The sequence below is a fragment of the Manis javanica genome, chromosome 2 (assembly GCF_040802235.1).
Source record: "Manis javanica isolate MJ-LG chromosome 2, MJ_LKY, whole genome shotgun sequence".
Lineage (NCBI taxonomy): Eukaryota > Metazoa > Chordata > Mammalia > Pholidota > Manidae > Manis > Manis javanica.
This window is the reverse complement of record NC_133157.1, coordinates 189,275,115-189,300,391: the sequence shown is the minus strand read 5'-3', so window position 1 is coordinate 189,300,391 and position 25,277 is coordinate 189,275,115. Positions and strand designations below refer to the sequence as shown.

Here is a 25,277-nt window from a genome sequence, read left to right as displayed (position 1 = left end):
AGAGTTATTGTCAGCATATAGCTTCATGTGTTTGAAGATATTCCCTCTTTTATTACTTTGACCAATGAAGATGACATATAGGAGACCATTCAGAAAATCTTTAGATCCTAATTTTTCAGGAGGGACATCAATGATTGGTAAAGGATGGATACTGAGGCCCTCTAGGTCCTGAGGACCATTTTACTTCTGTGTAACACCAGATGAAGAGACAGAAAGACCACAGGTGTGGTGCTAGTTTTCCAGATTTGGAACTTCACAACTTAGCCATTGGCTGGGTTCACAGAACGGCAGGAATGTTAAGCAGGCACAGCTATATTTGAATCTCTCTTAGCAACTACCACGGCACATCCTGCTAATTCTCTTTTCAGTTTCCATTTTGCAGGAATGCATTAAACAAAGAAAGGAAACTACTATCTGAAACAAATGATCAGTTTGTGGAAAGATATACAGAAATACTGATTTTTGTTTCTTTACGCATTAAGATTTATGCAAAGAGAAAGCAAATGCCACATAGTGAAACTAAGGGTTGACTCTGTTACCAACAGGCTCATCACTACTTTTCATCTCTGGAACACACATGATATTGCTCTTCTTCTTTAGCCTGCTAGTCAGGGCAATGGTACCTGCTAGTGGATGACTGACTAAAAAAATCAAGATTGAACTTATTCCCTGAGGCACACTGTACCTCGGATCAAAGAGTGCACATGGGGCATGCTGAAAATTCAAATCCCACTGCTCTCACCTCTCAACTTCCTGGTACAGGAACAAAAGACAAAAATCCTTATAAATGAGTGGTACTGTCTCTAGAGAGGGAATGAAGAATTAGACGGAGAAATTTGGAGATCTGAACTGATTCAATTATGTAAATTCTTTTTAAAAAGCTTAAGGCTACTTTTTACTTTGTAACCACCCAATTTTCCATATTCTAGTCTCAATAACAAATTAAGAACAGCCATTGATGTGAAATGCTTAAAATGAAGATGATGTCTGCAGAAGAATAGACAGAACTCGATCCAGAAATTTTGCTGTATTACAAATACAATGCAATTGATTCAAAGAATTTGATAGAAATACAAGTATTAAGGCATTTTTTTAAAAAGCTGCAGCACCTTTAATTACATTGTCATTTAAAAAATTACTTCTTTAGCTAATTCAGAAGTCATTATATTTCACTGAGTGCATGGTTAATAGGAAATAGTCTAAAGAAGGCTTACCTACTATTTCATAAATTAGGAGTATACAGAATAATAACAAACTTCAGCCTGATTTAGGATCAGATTTTTAATGGCATAAAGAGCAATATAAATATCAATGAAAACAATAAAAATGTAATTAATACCTGTAGAGTTATGAAGTTACCTCTCTTTTATCAGTTTTCTAGTATATTCAAATTGCATTCAATATGTAACATTCTTCTTTAAGCATTATAAAGAAATTCAAGATCCAACTGCAGTAATTCTAATGAGTATTCAGTCACTTCACAGTGGTATCTGCTTTATTGACACATACGTCAATGATGAAAGCACTTCTCTTACCAACAGAGTAATAATATTAATATACAGGTGAAGTGCCAGGGGATTACTTTTAACCTGTTAGGAATACTATTTAATTTTTTTAAATTCTAATATTTCACAATTGGTTAACATGGAATATGTAGATTTTGCAATGAGTCACATCTGCAAAATGAAAGCAAAGTACTGAGAAACTTAAGTGCTACATACACTATGAATACTTTGCATTATTTGATGGTAAAAAAAGATAGAGCTTATATTATAATGCATTTCAGGAGAAAGTAGGGTCAAGCAATACAGTAAATAAGGTAAGTGCAAGTTAGGTTGTAGCAACTAATCAGCTACAATGAACTGTACTTCTTGAATTCTTTACCTTTAGACTTCAAGAAAACTGCATATACACTAGCAAAAGACAGTTGGGAAGCTATTGAGAAGATGCAACTAGAACAGTAGGCTCCCTACTCCTTTGGATGCTGTCAAACCAACTGAAAGGAGATGACTTGCTTCCCTTTTCAAAGCCTTCAGTGGCTAAGAAGGTATAAAAATAATAGTCAAAAGACTGAGTACCCTTTTGTCCCCTCCAGTGTGACTGGTATGGAAAATCTGCGGCAAGTATTAGCAGCGCTTCATAATACTAATGTTGCTACCAAAACACTCTATTTCTTAAGACTAGAATTGAATACTGAAAACTAAAGATACAATTCAGTATCTCTAACTTAAACTGTTTGAATCTTGTATGATCACAAAATACTTATTATACCATCTCCATGAAGATTATAGACACTTCTCAGTAATTCAGGCTCATGGAAAATACAGAATAAAGAGAAATGAAAACTGACAGAAAATCAAATAATGTAAGTGAGCACTTTGAGTTTTATTGCTTGCATTTTTTTTTCATTTTTCACATTTTTCTTATCTGTTCTTACCATATTTGCTACTAACTGAATTGGGTCTTCCTATAATGCTTTAGTTGGTCAAAAATTATAAACATCTTTTTCATTCTGCAGATTTATACACCCAAGTGGTCTACACTTGTTCTAAGCTACCTATTTAAGACACTTAAACTGTCCTTAACAATAATTTGCCAAGAGCTAAAGTAATGAAATTATGAGAAAGAAATAATGTTACAAACATTATCAATATTTACAGTGTTGTCTCATCTATAACAGGAAAAGTATTGAGTAAGTAGAGGAGTGCTTTATTTCAAGACTGGTTTATTTAGAAAAGTTTAAAGTATAAACAAAATAAGATTAAAATATCAATCTTGAAAATCAACTATTTATTGTGTGTTTATATGCATGTGTGTGCATGCCTATGACTATGGCTTTTCTTGTGTTAGGTTTGTTCAAAGCAATATATAAAGGCTATGGATAAAATTCAGTTATATTTAAATACTTTTTTTATTGAAGTACCATTGATATACAATCTTATGTTGGTTTCAGACAATACAGTGGTTCAACAGTTACCCATATTATTGAATCCTCACCCCCTCTAGTGCAGTCACTGTCTGTCAACATAGTAAGATGTTACAGAATTGTTAACTTTATTCTCCATGCTGTATTACCACCCCATGACCAACTTATATTGTGACTATAAATTATTGTGCCCCTTTATTTAAATACTCCTACAAGAAGTAATTATGTTTGATAAGAATTCAGATTTGTGTCCCCCTTTCTTTGCATAGGTCTGACTTACACTATATGCTTAATAAATATTGAGTCGTTTCCCTTCAAGATGTCTAGCACAATATATGTAACATTAGAGGAGGAAAAAGATTTTAGTCATTCAATTTCTAGTAAATATCAACAGAGGAAGACTATGAAAATAGTTATGAAATGATGAAAATAATTCTTCCACTCCCCTTTCATGTTTCTGTAAAGGAAATAACACACCACTTGGAAGGCATAATTTGGTGGTGGTTGGTTGAGGGGTTAGTTCGGATAACATCTCCATTTTGTCCAGCCACTTATGAAACCAATTGTCAAATGTTTAGGTTGTGCTCCTTCTTGCAACCTTATTTAGTGATTACCTTCCAATAAAATGAGCCTATAAAAAATATCTGAAGGCTCTTCACAAATGAAAGCATGAGTAATATCATTCCAACTAGATTTATCCTTCCAGAGCTCCAGTAGGAAGGAAAAGGGTTTCAAAGTGACACTGGTAAATATGTCACTTCCCTTCTCTATCTTTTCTCATACTCATATACAGACATTCGTTTAAACAAAAGTTAAAAGTCTGAGTTAAACTCACTGAAACAAGGAGATTAAAGTTGAAGAGGGCATCTCCCTCTATCAGTCAGGCCTCAGCGAGGGAACACACTTCACCTTTAGGCAACTGAGCCTTTCTAACTGAGCACTGCACTAGCCATGGTATGTAAGGTCACTGTCTATCATTCATCCCTCTGACAACCACTTTGTTTCTGACTCTTCACACCTGCATGCTGATTTACAACATGCCAGAATAACAGTGGAATGAGTGAAGGAAAATCCCAGCAGTATCTATAAGCCTAAAGATGCTTAAAGATAACAGCCTGCTTTAGGATGTCAACTTTTCTGGCCTCCATTCACTAATTGCTCTCTGTTTTTATTATTTTGGCGTGCTTTGAGATACTGGTTCTATTTTGCTGGTGCTTCAGCTGTCTGTTAATTATTTCTCTACATGTGTAAAAAAGATTTTATTTTAGCTGTCTTAGGAACATCAGATCAGCTTCTAAAGCTCACTAGAATTCTCTTAGCTATATTTATTTTTTAAAAAAACATTTAATGTGTGCTTTTTTAAATCCAGAGCAAAAATAGCACATTAATCCCGTTTCAAAAATCCCAATAAATAACAAAGGTACATTATACTCCAAAACAGCTTCACTCGCCCATATGTGGCTCAAAGGCCTGTCCAAACAGAATCAGCCTATAAAAGACAGTTTCATATTTCCTCCAGTCATATAACAGGAACCTACAGGATATAAAAGGTACTGGCCCTTGCACAGAGCTCATGATGACAATGGCATGGAAATTCACTGCCAGCAGATTAAAAGTGACCTCCATACATACTTTGGGAGCTTTCCCGGGGTTTTTTTTTTTTCTTCTTCTCTTTTTGACATGGATTGACTAATCAGATTATGAAGCAAATAACTTAAAACAGTATCTTGAATCTCAGCCCCTCTGACAGTCACAGAATTCCACTATCAAAATATTTCATTAGAAAATCTTCAAGAAGCAGCAGAAGGTTTGGCACGCAACCCTTAGGATCCCATTAAGGGCCTCTGTTGTACTCCATAGCTTGTCTAGTCCAAAACGGCGCACTCTACTCCCACGGATTCTCTCCAAAGCCATTCTGAATCCTCTTTTCCTTATCAGGCTGATACAGACCTGCATCATCCTCAGAGCCCTCTGACAGGGGCTACAACAATTGGGTGGGGGGGTGTGATACAACTGTTCATTGTTTCCTTTCACAAAACCCTGCCACAGGGCACAGATTAACACCAAAAAATAGATGGCTGCCACCAAAGAGAAACATTTTTCAGAATGCCTCCACTTGATTAATGAAGTAATGGAGCCGAGCACCGTTTGACTTTCATCATGCCCTCTTCCTCCTCCCCTTTCTCCTGGAGGGTCAGCAGAGATGGGGAACACGCTGTACATGTCTGCTTCCTTTGAAGACTTGTCATTTTCACAGCGCTTTGAAGGAATGCAACAATCAAAACTGCTTACGTTCCTAGCTAAAAATATTCAGATAGAGAATGATCTCTCCTTTCACCGATCTCTGAACTTCTCTAATAAAGGCAAATACTAACTGTTTTTTCCCTGTAGATACTTCGCTCAACACGTGCTCGGGCCCTGATGCTTATCTCAGAGGCACATGCGACGTCACTGAGCACCGTTCGTGGACTATGCCGCACATGCCTCAGCAGCGGTGACTTTGAGATGCAAGGGGGAATGCCACACTGCAGACTGGCATCAGAACCCAAGGCACTCTTGCTGCTCCTGCCCACGCATGATGCTCACACACAGGGTAAGGAGAAACAAATGGTTTGACTTCTTAATGAAAGCTAAAACTTAAGGCATATGAAATGCCTTTGCCCTTCCAAACTCTCTCCCCATTTCTTCATATTTCATGGGGCATCACCATCTCTGTTCTGACTGCCTTATTCCTTATTCCCTCCATTCTTTTCTGAACTGTAAAATGCCATAAATAATGAAAGAATTAGGTTAACATTTTAAAATACAAAGCTAACTCAAAAGTAAATCAGACAGGCTAAATTGCTTGTCCAATATTGTCTGAAATCCCCAATCACACACCTGAGAAATGCTTTTTGAAGAATAACTCCTTACAAAAAGAAAACATGAAGAAGCAAGCTTATCAAAAAAAACAGGTTGACCACTTAACCTTTCCTTCTCTTTCTAAAAATAATGTTTTTTTCTCTGCTTCTGTGGTGATTGTTAGATGATAAATGCTCTAAGTACATACCTTGTACTTTTCTAGGCTATGAGTTCTTAGAATACTCATGCTAGCTAATCAGTAAATGTGTGTCTCTGTGAGTATAAATACATGTGCACACGTGTATAAAGATGTATATGCACAATGATGACCAATGTGTTTTTAAAATATGTTCAGAGAGGGGATGGAAGAGAAAAGGCCTAGATGCACTGTTTGGGGAATGAGTAATCTACTTTCTATTCATAGGCATAATAAAAAGTAATCTAGGTTTGTATAATACTCTGTATATTTTTCTAAGTGACTAAATGCATATAATTTTATATAATTTTACCAAACGCCATGATGGAGGGCTGATATAATAACCTCCATTTTATAAATGAGGAAACTGAGAGCATGTGTGATTACCCAAGATAGCATATCCACTTCAGGTAATAACAGTCGGGACAAGAATCAGAAATCAGGCTACTCTGCTCCCATCATGGGCTCTTCACCATACTTTCTTTTCCATTTCTGATCTTTACAATGTGCTAGTGTATGTTTCTCAAAATTACTGGAGAAGAAGGAACACTCAGCAAACAGTGTGCTTCTGGTCCCCTAATTCCCATTAGATTTTGTATTCCTCATGTTTCCTATGGTTTCACTCATCTTTATCCTCACAATTTCTAAGTAATCAAGGATTTACTGATCATCTTCTATGTGAAAAAACCTTATTTACCTTCACAAATAAGAATAAGTGCATCTCATTTTCACAAGTGTCTCCAGCTTATTGGTTAGTCTTTGCCTTACAATGTACGATTTAGTTTTTTTCTGTTCAAATTTATTGGATTTTCCCTTGTGATTTCGCCCACTGCTCTTACTATTTGAAAGTCCTTCTCTATCCTTAGAGGCCAGGTAAGCATTTATGCAAATTACCTTTAGAGGTTAAAGAGCCTCTGAGATGGCCCCCAGGGACCCCAGCCTTTGGTTTCAAGCTCTTGCCCTTCCTTTCAGTGTGGGCTAGACCGAGTGACGCAATTCTAATGAAAAGAATTCAGCAAAAGCGACATGATGCTGCTTCCAAGATCAGATTACAAAAAGACTGGGGCTTCCATGTTGCACTCCTTCTCTTGTCCCTTTCATTTGCTTGCTCGAAGAGAAGCCAACTGCTGTGTGGTGAGTTGCTCTATGGAGAGGCCCATGAGGCAAGGGACTGCGTCAGTAGCTACCCTAGCGAGCTTGCAAGCAGATCTTCCTCTTAGTTGAGCCTTCAGGTGACATCACAGCCCCAGCTGTCACTTTGCAGCCTTTTCAGAGGCGCTGTAGCAGAGCCACATAGATAAGATGTGCTTGTATTTCTGACTCTCAGAAACTCAGAATAAAGAATATGAGAAACACACAACGCTTACACACATAACCCTATGCTTGACTCTGAGTTCCTGACTCTTAAACTAGAAAGAGATAGAAAACATAGAATGACACAAAAGACAAACAAATTAGTAGAATCAAGACCTTTTGTCAAACAAGGCCAAGGATTTTATGAGAAAAGTTGCATAAAAGTAAATGAATAATAATACTTACCAAGGAAAAGTGATGCTAATTCTCATGAGAGAATTTCTTAAATAACTTTATAAGTTCCCAAAAGTGTTTAATAAATATTCTTCTATTTTTGTTTTATTACAAATATATGCAAGAATTCTTGCCTCTGCACCATGACACGTCAACATATAGGCTTGTAGGAGTGGGTTAGACAGGGTTATACTCACAAACTTGCTTTTTAAGTCGAAAACCTCATATGACGCTAATGATTGTCAATGTCAACTGAGAGCTACTGTTAAATTATGATATTTCATTAATAGTGTCCTGGGACTACCTATTTATAGGTAGTTTAAAAACAGAATCCAATATTTTATGACTCCAATATATTTTATTAAAAGTTATCCCTAAGCGATATTGATTTCCAAGAACAAATGGAAGGAGTACAAAACAGCACTTATATCCACTCTTTCACAATTATCTCCCACTTAGTGAGTGTGTTCATTACCATGTCTGGCTGAGATCACTGCTATATCCTTATAACAGTGGAACAATATTCATTATACCATGCAAAAAGCAGATAAGTACACAATACCAAACCAGTATTTTTAAAAAGAGTTGTAGAGTGGCAAGTGTTCAAAAAAGTCAAGGACAGAGACCTTAAAAGGCATGCCAGATATATCAGCAAATAACACAAGAAAGTTTTGGTCAACTTTTCAAACAACTGCTCTTCACAGAACTTTCTAACTTTAACTTTTCCTCTAGCCAAAAATATTTTTGAAGCTTTATATTCTATAGTTTGTGTTAGGAAAACAACAGAATGATAGTTTGCAAAACATTTCCACACCATCCAAGGATCTGACAGGCTCCACTTAGGGAGCAGAGACTCTATCTCCATCCCCTGAGAGACCCAGAGAGTGAAAGATCTTCAAACAGGAAGAATTCCACAAAGAGCACCTGGAGTATAAATCAGTAGCCAGACTTTGTCTTTCATGCCTATATTCTGTGAGAAAGGCAGTGCTACTCAATAGCCTCTTCAACTTTATACACATACTCTTCTTAGTAGACTAACTTCGATATTATGAGATGATCAACTATGTCTTCCAGACATTGATTAAATTAACAACAAAGCATGGAGTCGTTTTGATAACTCCATCAAAAGATCATCTTCAGTAAAAGTTCTCCTTGGAGCTTTAGAAAAAGGAAACAATGAATAACCTTAAATAAAAAAAATAATGCTTTTTGTTTATTCAAACTTGGCCTAAGTATAGGTAAATAGGTTTAGCCATGCATCATAATCGAAAGGCAAAAAATCATTTAAATTTCAGACATAGGTAAGTAAAGTTAGACCTATAAGTGATACTGTCTTGATAAATCTATATAAGGCTAAGAATTGTATCTTTGTGTTCCTACCTTTCAAATCTAAGTTCAAACATAAAGAACCTGGAAAGACTTCACATTCAGAAGAAAAAGTAAATCAAAGGAAGATTGAGATTAGCAGAGAGACTAGCTACTCACAAAAAAGATATCTGGAGGCAGGTCCAAATTATCAGGAAAGATAATTTGTGTTTTCATTTCAACATTATTTTCTCATATTATAGTATAATTCCATTCATTGCCAACATCTTACCTATGTTTACACTGCAATACAATCAGTCCCTGTTGATCCATATGCAACTGATTTGGTTTGCTCTCTGGTTTGCTCCTACAGATTTGAATTGTGAAATAATTTTCTAGTGATTGGTCTCCTTCCTGACTCACATTCTATGGGATGCCTTTACTAACCTGGGACCCCATACTGACCTCTCCCCCTCCCTGAGCACTCCCTACTTCCACAAACAAAAAAACAAAAAACAAACAAAACCTACTCTAATTCTAGACACCAAGCCCACACGTCATTTTCCAAAGCTCTGCTACATTAAATGTCTTGTCTCATGTCTTCTCCAGGCAGCTTTCCTGTCCCCAGTTTCCATTAATTCTTCACATAGCAGATAGAGTACAAGAGAAGCCAGGATCTTGGCCTCCCTAAGGGACAAATCTATAACCTCCATCAATAATGAATTTCACCAACGTTTCCCAAGAGGATCAGGGTACAATTAAAAAGGTTATAAGCCCTTGCACTACTAGAACCTAAGGGCATCTGTGAACGAAACTGGCTTAAGCCCAATTAGAGGAATCAGTACATTTGTCTTCTCTTGGAACAACCCTGCTCTTATGGCTCCATCAATTCAGTATAAATCTGACTGATCTTATCCAAGAAGTTAATAGAAAATTGCTCACAGTGGGCGACTGCCACCTTAGTTTCCAAGCAGAGACAGATGGAATTTCCCAGATGGCTTGTCACTGGAAAGTGCAATGCTGGATGAGACTTCACAGAAAGCTTGGTGGAGCAGAACACCTTCTTGGCCTTCACCCACGTCATAGCGAGGGATCTAAAACTTATTCCGTTGTAAACAAATCATAATTGCCTTAATAGGCTCAGCACCTCATCCTCCCCAACTGCTTCAAAGCACTACAAATCCTACCCTGAAATTAGTCAATATTTATCAAGAAACCATCATGGGCACATCGCCTTATTGTGCAAAAACTGAAGAAACAGCTTCCGTTATCCTGCACTACTGAAAGTTAGGTTCAAACGAGATTAAGAAAAAACATAACAATATAAACAAATCAAACAGGCACAGTGGCATTAACTGTGGTAATTGTTTTGCTAAGTTGGGCAGATGAAGTAAGATCTCAGAGGAAACAGTAGAAATGGGTATGAAGGTCCAGGAAGAATGCAAGGATCTTGAATAAAGAGAGAGATGCCTCATTAACTGATATGGAAGAAAAGTTAAAGGAAAGAATTAATTTACTTACTCTTTAAAAGTTATTTATTGAGTCCCTGCTACAAGCCAGACATTGTTCTGGATAGGAACGATACAAAGATAATGACAAGGAGCATACAGTCAGCAGGGGAGAGACAACTGGACACTTACAAATATGTGATAAACACTCTTATCCTAGTAAACCTAGAGCATCATGGAAATACTTGAGGAGTGCATATCCATTCCAGACTGGAGGCTTTGAGGAAGGTTTACTTTGGGGTGACCTTGACAAGTCTTTAATAGGAACTGGAACTGGTGTGATGAGGTGGGGCAGAAAGGAGAGTAGGGCTTTCTAGGATGATGACGTAGCACGGTGAAATTCAGAGAGACGTGAGAAAGTATAATCAGAGTACTAGCATAGGTGAGAGATTGACTGAAATCTGCACTGAGAGTGGAAAATGGTAAGAGCTGAAGAGGGGGGCATCTTGAAGGCCCTTTTAGGCTTTGCCAAGGAGTGTGGGTCTTTTATGCTTTTTTGGATTAATTTAAGCACAAAATTGACTAGTTTTGTTCTTAGGAAAGATCATGATTTGGGTAAAAAAAAAGGAGAAAAGAAGGAATGCATAAAGAACAATTAGAAGAATATTATGATAATCAAGGAAGAAATTATGGAAGTTTCAACTAGAGCAGAGGTTGGAGGAACAGAAAGAAGAGAAAAGACATTGAGAAAGCAGCAGTTAGGGAACTTGGTTTCTGGACATGAAAAGGAGAATATTGGGAGATATTTGGCTCTATGTGGAAGAAAAAAGCAAGGGTAGTAGTTACAGGCAATCAAAGAGAGGTGTGTGTGTGTGAGTATGTGTGTGTGTAAATTGTAGTAGTTACAGACAATAATGGAGGTGTATGTGTGTGTGTGTGTGTGTGTCTAAGTGTAAATGGTACTAGGCAATAATGGAGAGGAGTATGTGTGATTATGTGTGTAAATGGTAGTAATTATAGGCAATAAAGAAGAGGTATGTGTGTGTGTGACTATATGTGTAAATGGACATTTAGATGTGTAAGAAAGAGAGGTAAAAATGGAGACAAAACTATGGAATAACTTACAGAATAAACTTCTGCAGAGGCAGGAGAGGCAATGCAGAGACAGAATCAAAGGCGGCGAGTTGGAAGGCAAGAAGAATAGAAAGTTTGTGGAAACAATAATCAACTCTCCTGGTGACTGTTAAATTGGAGGAAGTCAGTGCGAAAGGCTTAGAAAACAGCTGAAATGTGCTACTAGAGAAAGGGTAGAAAGCCAAGGTTAGAGATTTTTTTATTTAAATGTCATTTGTAAATTAGTAGCTGAAGCTTTGCAAGTGGATAAGCTCCCTGAGGCACTGGGAACAGAGGGAAAAGAGAAGAAAGGCCAGAGTGTTTTGGGAAATATGCACTGTTAAATTCAAAAGAGCCGAGACTAGAGAGATACTAGAAGTGGGAAAGTAGGGTAGTCCTGAGCCCAGACTAGAGTGAATATTAAGAAGGAAGATACCACTCCCAATGTCAACATCAATGAAAAGAAATAGAAGTCCCCACAAAACGTCATGCCTCAGCAAAATTATAAATTATATCATTAGGAGGGTGAAGATGGGAGGATAGGGTGAAGAATGCTCATGGTAAGGAAATTAAATCAGATCATATTTTTATTATAAAGAGCACTTACTGAATACCTATTTTGTGCCAAAGGCAGAGGTCCAAATTTGAATCATAGAGACTTTTAACAAATCTATATCCTCTAGAATCTCAACACTAATTTGGATATTACTTTCAAATTTACTTCATTATTATATCTTTGGAGGCTGTCTTGGTATAGCTTCCCCAGCTTACCAAAAGAGATTGAACTAGAAGGAGATAAATGGAGACACCTGATAATTCTAATTTTTTTATGCTGTGGATCAGGACTTCTAATGCTTTTCTCAACCACATTTCTATGATGATAAGTACCTTAAAAAATTAAGGTATAATATAATGAGTGTATTATTTCATTATTGAGTCAATGAAATGCTGTCTATGGTATCTTTCATATGTATGTTTCTATTTGTAGAATTCAATGTCACAAATGCCCCATGGAAAAATAAAACAAGGTTCTATTCTGATTGAGTAGCATCACTAAAATGAGATTTCCTATCAGATTTCATTTGTTGAATTTAACAGGTTGTGATAGCTTACTCTAACCTGGGACTTTCTATTTATGTTCTGTGTAATTAAGTATGATGTTGCATAATTCCAGCAGTTGGCTGAATCACTAGTTAGCTTCTGACAGCTGATACATTCAAAGGTCCCTTAAATTCCAGACACTCATTCTTCCAAATAATCATGGTTGCTTGATACTTATTAAGCAGATACAATGTGCTAACATAGCAGAGATATAGCATATTACAAAGATTTTTGTCCTCAAGAGAAAATGAGAGAACTTCAAAGGTACAACATATAAATATAGAAACTCTAAACACCTCCAAAACAAATATTGACCATAATTTAAAGTGATTTAAATTCATTCTTCCTTGTCAGCAGTCTTCTGATGCTTCCAAAGAATAAAACTGTAAGACTTTCAAAAACATTAAGTTTACATCTCCATGATAGCACTAAAAGTAAGGTATTCCTTGGCCCAAAGGTGGGATGTTGGAAACATGGCTAGACTCACACACTGGCTAACAATTTCTCCAGGGTTTTAAGATTGTACCTGAAGAAACAGAAACTTATACTGTATCATAGACCTTTGGAGTCTGTGATAGTTAATTTTATGTGTCAATTTAGACTGTGTGTGGATGAGATTAACATTTGAATCAGTGACCTTTGGGTAAAGCAGATTGTTCTTCATAATGAGCTGGGCCTCATCCAATCATCCGAAGACCCGAGAACGAATTTCATCTATACCATTGGCTCTTTGGGTCTCCAGCCTGCTGGCCTACATTGCGGATTTCTAACTGGCCATCCCCTACAATCACATGAGCCAATTCCTCATAATAAATCTTCTCTCTCTATATAAAAAACATGTACACACACACACCCTATTTGTTCTGTTTCTTTGAAGAACAGTGACTAATACAGTCGACTTCAGTTATGTAAAATACTCAAACACCAAAGGTCTAGTTTTACTTGTTTAAGTTAGAGTGTCTGTTCAGTTTAAGTTTAACAGATATTAACAGGTCCACATTTATGCTGACTGAGCAGTATAAATAGTTAATATTTGTTGGCACACATGCTATCTCATTTAGTATTTACAGAAGTTCTACTTGCTAGGTAGTAGTATTATTATCCCTGTATTACAGGTAACATTTCTGAATGTTTGATTGCAACTTGAATTCTGGAGTCACACTGAGTCAACCTTGGGCTAGTTATGTAACTTCCCAAAGTAGCAGTTTCCTCCTCTGGAACAAAGGCAGTAAGTATTATCCTCTCAGATGCTTGTGTAAGAACTAAATGAGATGTAAAACATGCTAAGCACTTTGACCTGTATCTGGACCAAAGTATTAACCGTATGCTGCTGATGGTATTATTAAAACATTAAAGCATGAGGTATCTAACAGGATAATGAGGTGTGGGCAAAAGATTACTTATTCTTATGTTCAGTATGTCATGATTTCAAGAATAACTTTTTGCCAAATCAGTTTCTTCAGTGTTTCTATATAGCCTGTATTTCTTGACAAGTGTCCTGTATACATCCAAAAGCCTAACTGCAAAGGCTTCCTACAGAAGGTGGCATATAGATAATGCACTTCAAGATGGGAACTTGAAGGATATAAAAAGAATCTGACATCTGGCATGGTGACTCAGTTAATTACTGTGTTGTATTAATTAGTGTGCTGAGTCTCCTGAGCCAATACCATGAGTCCAAGCAAAGTAACATTACTGGCATGGTGAATAAGCACTCTAATAGAGTGTGCTAATTCCGAATTTGATTTAAGAATGGGTAAGGAAGGGATAGAAGGCCGTATATTTTATAAGGAAAACTTGCAATATGAAATATACATTAAAATCATGTATAGATTAAAAAGAGGTAATAAAGTTGCAGAAGTCTTTGAATTAATTCATTACTTCTCAAATAGTCTATGACATATAACATATTTTTCCCAAAGAAAAAAAGAGCATACTTGTAATTTTCTAAATATTTTTTTCTCAGAAATTTTTATAAATGTAGAATTCATATAAAGAATTCCCCAACAAGGTTCCCAAGGATTTTTACAAATTTAGAATTCCTGTAAAGAAATCCTCAAAAATTTTATCATTCTCAAATCATGTTACAGATGCTGTTGAGGAGGCAGTGTGGCACGGTCTTTAAAAATGAAGATTCTGGAATCAAAAGTCCTGAGACTTTATTTTCTTATCTCTAAAATACAATTTAAATAGGACCAAATTCACAAGTTCGTTTGGAGGCTTAAATGAGCTAATCCATTTCCAATTCTCCGTACAGTGTCTAGAAAAGCGTAAGTATGCAAAATAAGTTAGCCAAAAAATTGTTCTACACTAGTAACAGTACTACCAATACTAGAACTACTAGTATTTAAAGACATAAATCAGAAGTAAATTCTGGAAAAAAATACTTTTGCAGAAGAAAATATTTTAAAAGTACATTTGGCAAAGCAACCAAGTTTTAAAATAGAGAACAAATGGCTATCATTTAAGGAAATAACATGAATAAAATATTTAAACCCTAAGATAAAAGAAAACTGGGATATTAAAATTGTTTTCTATAGAGAATAATGCCCACTTCTGGGTTTTGATATCCACTTCTGGTAAGGAGTATTCATACACTTCAAATAGTACCAAAAGTTCTGGAAATATCTACAATTGAATCCCTTAAAAAATATTAAGTGTGGCAAGAAATAGCTTTAGAGTGATGCAGGAGCATTAAAAAACAAAACGATATCATCTATCTAAAAAATAGGAAATTATTCCACTGAAAAAATAAACACAGATAGGTTTATTTTCTACACATCACAATTTAGCATATGCTAAAAATGTATAAAAGTATATCACTCTACATACATACATACATACATACATAGTTAATGGTATAAAGATTAATGAAAAATTGTATTTTTATATAGATATAATTTTGATATAGTACAGGGAAAACATCCCTCTCCTACATCAATAAGTAGGTACCACTTCAGTAGTAGTATCCTTTTGAAGAAATATCAGAGAAATGAATAAAGATTGTGTTGGTATCTGATATACAGTGATAAATAAGGTAAGTATCTTTTGCCTAAAACATTTTTTAAGCAATGGTAGAGAACTAATAGAAACTCCCAGATTCAGTAGGTCTGGGATCACATTTAACACCACCTTTGATGTTTAGAGAATCTTGCTCTTGCCTTTGCTTGGGAAGTCAGTATAGTTAATACTGCTCTCTCGAAGGAATCAATAGACCAACCAAGGTCTACACTGTTTGTGGGGCCACATTTCAAATCCTTTTTGAAGTGTACTGGACCACTAAGAATTAAATTGCCCAGACTTACATATTTCACCTGGTCTATTAACGAATTTGGTTCTTAAATACATGTGAAATCTCCTACTTCATCATTTTACATACAAGGATAAATACATGGATTTAGAAAGTAAAAAGCATACCCTAGACTCTCACATGCTGTTTAAAAGTTTGGTGACACAAATACTTCTCATTTATTCCCAACTTTACTTTTAGTTGAACCAATACTCTCTGTCTCATCCGTATGGCACTGAATGAGCAGAGATCCACATGTCAGTTTTTTTCATGTAATAACCTGAAGAAGAAATGTCCTCATGTAATAAACTGAAGAAGAAATGCAATGCTGCTGAGTTCAGAACATTTGTCAAAACAATATCTGGGATTTTTCATGTCCCCACAGTGTAGACTGAACCATTTAGCAGCCATGAGGTTCTTCCTACGTAAATGTCATTTAGAGAGAAGGACCTTCATTTTACATATATGTAATTCCTGAATCTCCTAAAGAATGTAAAACATTTTCCCCCAAGTTTTATCACTTGTATTATCACTTATAATAGGAGAGGTCTTAATATCCTAATTGCTGGAATTGGTAAATGTTAAATTGCCTGGCAAGGGGAATTAAGGAAGCAGATGGATTTAAAGTTGCTAATTAGCTGACCTTAAAATAGGGAAACTATCCCAGATTACCTAGGTGGGACCAATATAATTGCAACTGTTCTTAAATATGGAAGAGGATGACAGAAGAGTCAGTCAGAATGTGGATGTGAGAAAGACTCAAGCAGCCACTGCCCGCTTTAAGGATGTGAACAGCTTTGAGGGGTTTTGAACAGCTTTGAGAAGCTGGAAAAGCAAAGAAAACATTCTCCCCTGGGGACTCCAGCAAGGAACTCAGCCCTGCAGACCCTTTGATTTTAGACCAGTGAGATTCACTTCAAACTGACTTCAGACCTCCAGAACTGCATGAATGTAAACTTGTGTTGTTTTAAGCCACAAAGTCTGTGGTAATTTGCTACAGCAGCAATAGGAAGCTAATATATCCAATTAAGAAAAGTTTAACCACAGATCCCAACTTTCCATGACTCTTTAAGACATCTACTTAATTGATTGTCCATATAATCTTACCTAGAGGCAGATTTCTGATCTCAGAACTTTTACAAAAAAATTAACAACACAAACACATAGTTGTGATGCTAATCATTCATCCTTGCTCTTAGAGGTACAAATAACACTACCATGGAATAACAAGGTTGTTTATTTCTTGTTCTTCATGCAAACATGTAATGTATGACAATTAATGTGTGTCACATTAAAAAATAAAAGCATTTGTATATATTATTAAATCTGAATAGTACTAGTCTGGCTAAGCAGATAGAACAACCACCTTGTAAATTACCTTACTAAACAACCATTTAGTATGATTAACCTGTTTCCTTCTAAATTCTGTGTATATTACTGTCTCAGACAAACCACTTGGAAAATATCCAAGTTTTGTGGCCCATGAAAAAGAAAAAAAACAATCTGTTATTTTTAGTGATTTCCCCAGAAAGCAAGCAGAGATCATTTCTGAGCTATGACAAAATATTGAGTCAACCATCTCAGAACATCCACATACCAGCGAATTATTATTCAGGTCCATCTTCCCAGTGAATGGTCCCCAGGTTGTTCCTACAGGAAGTTGCTGCCGACTCTGAATTTTTCGTTCCCCATCTTTCTGGAACACCTCCAGCTCTCCTGCAGACAACAGAAACAAGAGGTGTTTAGTGTACTTTCTCTTGTGCTTTAACAACAGTCACCACTTTTTGTGTTTGCTTTATGAGCACAAAATTCTCAGGATTCATATAAAGAGAATGAATTATACTTTTCTGAACAACAGATCTTGTTAACCTGAGAGAAAAATAAAACTTGTCCTTATAATTGTATTCACATTTAGTCCAATTGCTTTCTTGCACCTTTTCACACATATCATCTACTGAAGTTAATTCTATTTAGTAAGTCTTTAAGAACCAGAAATAATAACAATTCCTCAAAATGTATTGAGCCAATGCCAAAACTGACAGGCAAGAAACATTAAGACAATGATTTTGGGTTAAAATTTTTATATTGGATCACCAATTGTAGTTTAAAAATTATAGTTAAAGATATATATACCTGAGGCAATAAATTTTTAATAGTGATTCAAGACTTGATGAAACACCTGGAGAGTTTTTGGAACTTCTTGATCATTTTCTAAAATTACTACTAGTTTCAGTGGCTGAAATAACAACATGTAAAGAAAGTAGAGATGTATGTTTTCCCAAATAGAAAAGCTTAACCAAAGTCATTACTTTTTTATATTTGATACTTTAGGTAAGATTGTCTGTTACCAAAGGGGTTTTGTACAAAAACATATAAACAGCCAGTTTAAGGTGTCTTCTTCCTTTCATTTCCTTCACATTATTACTTTGGTATCAATTACAGGAAACAGGAGGTAAAGACAAAATACACATTGGCATAAAGTAGGAATTCATCAACTGTTCACTTAAGAAATAAATGAAAGGATTAATAAAATAAATAAACAAATAAAGCCTTCAAAATTTCAAAGAATGGCTATGAGCCTAAATACTGTTTGGGGTAAACAAAGATTACAATTAGGAATTAGAGCTTTTCTTTTTAAAGAATTAAATCCATGATATGTATGCCCCGACAGTATTACTAGACCATATTATCACATCAAAATTTTTTATTTTAGAACCCTAATAATAGAATTTTTTGGTTTTTTAAATAGTATTTCTTCTCAGCCTGAACAGGAGTAGATATGAAAATGGCGATGATAAAGATGGCAGCATGAGTGGTGAGACAGAGGCTTCCTCCTAAAACCACATATAACACGAAAATATAATTAATACAACTAATCCTGAGAGAGTAACAGGAAAGAGGACTGAGCCAGACTGCACACACCTGGAGAAAAGAGCAGACCTCAAGGAACAGGTTAACGTACCAAAGCTGGGGCCAGCAGGGACCCAAGCCCTTCCCCCACCAGAGCTCACCGGCGGGACAAAGAGAAATGGAGCAGGGAGGGAGTGGAGGCCTGGGACTGCTGAATACCTAACTCTGGAAATCTGCTCTGGGAGCACAAACCTACATTCCATGGTGCTTTCACGATGCTCTCGTGATTACGGGGTTGGAAAGCTAAGACAGGCAGAATTCCTGGAGAGACTGAAATTCCAGCTGCTTGTGAAAAGCAGAGATCCATATCCAGCTGCTCTGGGACAAAAATACATACCTGTGTGCTCGGCCCACTGGTTCAGGCAATGGAGACAGGCATAGCAGCTGGGAAGCAGGAAACACCTCTGTCCTCCCCCCAGGCACCAATACCGCTCCACTGCAAACCCCGACATTGCTTCAGGGGCTGAGCAGCTCCAGAGAGTAGAGCTTCTGGACACTAGAGGGCGCCATACACAAATATGAAATGCCAAAGGAATCTGGTCCAGAGTAAAATTAATATAATGCCGGAGAAAGACTTAAATGACATGGACCTTATGACTCTGCCTGAAAGGGAGTACAAAAGAAAAATCATCACCATGATAATGGAGGTAAGGAAAGATCCAAGATCTCAGGAATGAATTCAGGTCGGAGATCTAATCATTGAAGAGCACGATGGAGGGTATTAAAAGCAGATTGGATACGGTGGAGGAGAAAATAAATGAAATAGAAACTAGAGAAGAGGAATACAAAGAAGCTGAGGCACAGAGAAAAAAAAGGATCTCAAAGAATGAAAGAATATTGAGAGAACTGTGTGACCAATCCAAGCAGAACAATATTCACATTTTAGGGATACCAGAAGAAGAAGAGAGAGGGAAAGGGATAGAAAGTGTCTTTGAGGAGGTAATTGTTGAAAACTTCCCCAATCTGGGGAAGGAGATAGTCTCTCAGGCCATGGAGATCCATAGATCTCCCAACACAAGGGATGCAAGGAAGACAACACCAAGACATATAGTAATTAAATAGGCAAAGATCAAGGATAAGGACAGACTGTTAAAAGCAGCCAGAGAGAGAAATAAGATCACATACAAAGGAATGCCCATCATCAGGCTAACATCAGACTTCTCAGCAGAAACCTTACAGGCCAGAAGGGGGTGGCATGATATATTTAATGCCATGAAGCAGAAGGATCTGGAACCAAGATTACTTTATCCAGCAAGATTATCATTTAAATTTGAAGGAGGGATTAAACAATTTCCAGATAAGCAAAACCTGAGAGAATTTACTTCTTACAAACCATCTCTACCATCTATTATGGAGGGACTGCTATAGATGGAAGTGTTCCTAAGGTATAATAGCTGTCTCCATAGGTAATAAAACCACAGTAAAGGAAGTAGAACAGCTAATTACTAAGAAAATGCAAACTTAAATCAACTATCCCCAAAATCAATCAAGGGATAGACAAAGAATACAGAATATGATACCTAATACATAAAGAATGGAGGAGGAAGAAAAAGGAGGAGAAAAAGAAAGAACCTTTAGATTGTGTTTGTAACAGCATATTAAGTGAGTTAAGTTAGACTCTTAGATAGTGAGAAAGTTAACCCTGAACCTTTGGTAACCACAAATCTAAAGTCTGCAATGGCAATAAGTACATACCTATTGATAATTACCCTAAATGTAAATGGACTGAATGTACCAATCAAAAGACACAGAGTAATAGAATGGATAAAAAAAGCAAGATCCATCTATATGCTGTTTACAAGAGACTCACCTTAAACCCAAAGACATACACAGATTAAAAGTGAAGGGATAGAAAAAGATATTTCATGTAACTAATAGGGAGAAAAAAGGAGGAGTTGCAGTACTTATTTCAAACAAAATAGACTTCAAAACAAAGAAAGTAACAAGAAACAAAGAAGGACATAACATAATGATAAAGGGGTTAATCCAACAAGAAGATATAACCATTATAAATATCTATGCTCCCAACACAGGTGCACCCACATATGTGAAACAAATACTAACAGAATTAAAAGGGGAAATAGAATGCAATGCATTCATTCTAGGAGATTTCAACACTCCACTCACTCTGAAGGACAGATCAACCAGACAGAAAATAAGTAAGGAAACAGAGGCACTGAACAACAAAATAGAACAGATGGACCTAACAGACATCTACAGAACTCTACACCCAAAAGCAACAGAATACACATTCTTCTCAAGTGCACATGGAACATTTTCAAGAATTGATCATATACTAGGCCACAAAAAGAGCTTCAGTAAATTCAGAAAGATTGAAATTGTACCAACCAGTTTCTCAGACCACAAAGGTATGAAACTAGAAATAAATTATGCAAAGAAAATGAAAAATCCCACAAACATATGGAGGCTTCACAACATGCTCCTAAATAACCAATGCATCAGTGACCAAATGAAAACAGATATCAAGCAATATATGGAGACAAATGACAACAATAATTCAACACTGCAAAATCTGTAGGACGCAGTCAAGGCTGTGCTAAGAGGAAAGTATACTGCAATACAGGCCTACCTCAGGAAAGAAGAACAATCCCATGTAAGCAGTCTAAACTCACAATGAAACTAGAAAAAGAAGAACAAATGAGGCCCAAAGTCAGTAGAAGGAGGGACATAATAAAAATTAGAACAGAAATAAAATGGAGAAGAATAAAACAATAGAAAGAATCAATGAAAGCAAGAGATGGTTCTTAGAGAAAATATACAAAATAGATAAACCCCTAACCAGACTTATCAAGAAAAAAAGAGTCTACTCACATCAACAGAATCAGAAATGAGAAAGGAAAAATCACTATGGACACCACAGAAATACAAATAATTATTAGAGAATACTATGAAAAATTATATGCTAACAAACTGGACAACTTAGAAGAAATGGACAACTTTTCAGAAAAATACAACCAAGGCTGACCAAGGAGGAAACAAAAAATCTGAACAGACAGATTACCAGTGATGAAATTGAACTGGTAATAAAAAAACTACCTAAGAACAAAGCACCTGGACCAGATGGCTCCACTGCTGAATTTTATCAAACATTTAGTGAAGATCTAATACCCATTCTCCTTAAAGTTTTCCAAAAAATAGAAGAGGAGAGGATACTTCCCATGTATTCTATGAGGCCAGCATAACTCTAATACAAAGACCAGGCAAAGACACCACAAAAAAAGAAAATTACAGACCAACATCCCTGATGAACATAGATGCCAAAATACTCAACAAAATATTAGCAAACAGAATTAAAAAATACATCAAAAAGATCATCCATCATGATCAAGTAGGATTTATGCCAGGGATGCAAGGATGGTACAACATTCGAAAATCCATTAACATCATCCATCACATCAACAAAAACCACATGATCATCTCCAGAGATGCTGAAAAAGCACTTGACAAAATTCAACATCCATTCATGATAAAAACTCTCAACAAAATGGGTAGAGTAGGAAAGTACATCAACATAATAAAGGCCATATATGACAAACCCACAGCCACCATTATACTTAACAGCAAGAAGCTGAAAGCTTTTCCTTTAAGACTGGGAACAAGACAAGGATGCCCACTTTCCCCACTTCTATTCAACACAGTACTAGAGGTCCTAGCCTCGGCAATCAGACAACACAAAGAAATAAAAGGCACCCAGATTGGCAAGGAAGAAGTCAAACTGTCCCTGTTTGCAGATGACATGATATTGTACATAAAAAACTCTAAACATTCCACTCCAAAACTAATAGAACAAATATATGAATTCAGCAAAGTTGCAGGAAACAAAATAATACACAGAAATCTGTGGCACTCCTATACACTAACAATGAACTAGTAGAAAGAGAAATCAGGAAAACAATTCCATTCACAATTGCATCAAAAAGAATAAAATACCTAGGAATAAACCTATCCAAGGAAGTGAAAGACCTGTACTCTGAAAACTACAAGACATTCATGAGAGAAATTAAAGAAGATACCAATAAATGGAAACACATCCCGTGCTCATGGATAGGAAGAATTAATATTGTCAAAATGGCCATCCTGCCTAAAGCAATCTATAGATTTAATGCAATTCCTATCAAAATACCAACAGCATTCTACAACAAACTAGAGAAAATAATCCTAAAATTCATATGGAACCATAAAAGACCTCCAATAGTCAAAGCAATTCTGAGAAGGAAGAATAAAGCAGGGAGAATTATACTCCCCAATATCAAGCTCTACTACAAAGCCACAGTAATCAAGACAATTTGGTACTGGCACAAGAACAGACCCATAGACCAATGGAACAGACTAGAGAGCCATGATATAAACCCAACCATATAAGATCAATTAATATATGATAAAGGAGTCATGGACATACAATGGGGAAATGACAGCTTCTTCAACAGCTGGTGTTGGCAAAACTGGACAGCTACATGCAAGAAAATAAAACTGGATTAGGGTTTAACCCCATACACAAAAGTAAACTCAAAATGGATTAAGGACTTGAATGTAAATTATGAAACCATAAAACTCTTAGAAGACAACATTGGCAAACATCTAAATATAAGCATGAGCAACTTCTTCCTGAATGCATCTCCTCAAGAAAGGGAAATAAAAGCAAAAATGAACACATGGGACTACATCAAACTAAAAGGTTTTTACATGGCAAAGGACATCATCAATAGAACAAAAACGCATCCTACAGTATGGGAGAATATATTTGTAAATGACATATCTGACAAGGGGTTAACATCCAAAATATATAAAAAACTTACATGCCTCAACACCCAAAAAGCAAATAACCCAATTAACAAATGGGCAGAGGATATGAAGAGACAGTTCTCCAAAGAAGAAATTCAGATGGCAAACAGACACATGAAAAGATGCTCCACATCACTAATCATCAGGGAAATGGAAATTAAAACCACAATGAGATATCACCTCACACCAGTAAGGATGGCCAGCATTGAAAAGACTAAGAACAACAAATGCTGGTGAGGATGTGGAGAAAGGGGAACCCTCCTACACTTCCGGTGGGAATGTAAGCTAGTTCAGCCATGTGGAAAGCAATATGGAGGTTCCTCAAAAAACTCAAAATAGAAATACCATTTGACCCCAAAATACCACTCTTTGGAATTTCCCCAAAGAATACAACTCCCAGATTCAAAAATCACATGCACCCCTATGTTTATTGAAGCACTTTTTACAATAGCCAAGAAATGGAAGCAACCTAAGTGTCCATAAGGTTAAGGATAAGGAAGGATAAGGAAGAAGTGGTACATATACACAATGGAATACTATTCAGTGATAAGAAAGAAACAAATCCTACCATTTTCAACAACATGGATGGAGCTGGAGGACATTATGCTCAGTGAAATAAGACAGGTGGAGAAAGACAAATGCCAAGTGATTTCCCTCATTTTTGGAGTATAAAAATGAAGCAAAACTAAAGGAACAAAATGGCAGCAGACTCAGAGACTCCACAAATGAACTAGTGGTTACCAAAAGGGAGGGGTATGGAAGGGTGGGTGGGGAGGGAGGGAGAAGGAGATTGAGGGGTATTATGTTTAGTACACATGGTGTGGAGGATCACGGGGAGAACAGTGTAGCACGGAGAAGGCACACAGTGGATCTGTGGCATCTTACTACACTGATGGACAGTGACTGCATTGGGGTATGGGTGGGGACTTGATCATATGGGTAAATGTAGTAACCACATTGTTTTTTCATGTGAAACCTTCATAAGAGTGTATATCAATCATACCTTAATAAAAAATTTTTTAAAAAGTGAGAAGGAATGGAAAGAAAGAATAAATAGAAATCAACATAGAATAGATAGCTGGGGAAAATGCCAAATAAAATAGAATGCAATTACATTTTCTAAATGATATCTAAGTCAGGTAGGTATGTATATTATGAAATTTTTCCTTAATCTTGAAAAGTTTATTTTCAAGTTAGTAACCCTCTTTAAATATGAAGATTTCATCTTGATGTTTTTAAAACCAGCACCATCAGTCTGAGTTCCTTATTTCTCTATATCCATGTCATCTCTTTTGATAGTTAAAACACCAGCCATTATTTTCATGTTTATTATTGCTCATCTCAAAAACCAAAATCAAAGTATATTAATCACAATCAGCTTTAAATACTGTGTAATAGTTAAATGTCCATTATGAAACATAAATGTACCTATACCTGAACAATAAAAACACAGTGGAAATAACAGTTCCCATTCACAGTACAAAATTTAAATTCAAGACTACACCTCGCTTCTCCCTTCTTCTTACCCTCCCTCCGCTCCCTCTGGTCAAACACACTATGAAGTGAAGAAGTCATTAAATTCATTAAATTAAGACAGACACACACCTCCCCTTCTTTTTCATTGTGATGTCTCAGTAGATAAAGATGGTCAGCAACAAGGAAGTGGACCCACAAAGATTCAGTAAGTCTGAGCTGCTGAAAGATAGCTTTATAAATACTTACATTAAATAATATCTTAATGCTTAAGTCCATTAAGTATTATTCAAAGTTCAAGGGATCTTATTTGAAGTCCAAGGAATATAATTCTTTGAATAATAT

General features: G+C 36.2%; 1 protein-coding gene across 4 annotated transcripts in view; it reads right to left on the bottom strand.

The window, feature by feature from the left end:
- Positions 1–25,277, bottom strand: part of ZFPM2 (zinc finger protein, FOG family member 2) — a 442,808-nt gene that overhangs the window by 196,662 nt on the left and 220,869 nt on the right. For all 4 annotated transcript variants that reach the window (XM_036995562.2, XM_036995559.2, XM_017642905.3 and 1 more), the window contains one exon: positions 17,344–17,462. In XM_036995562.2, the coding sequence (XP_036851457.1) occupies positions 17,344–17,462 (119 nt within the window). The remainder of the gene's footprint in view (positions 1–17,343; positions 17,463–25,277) is intronic.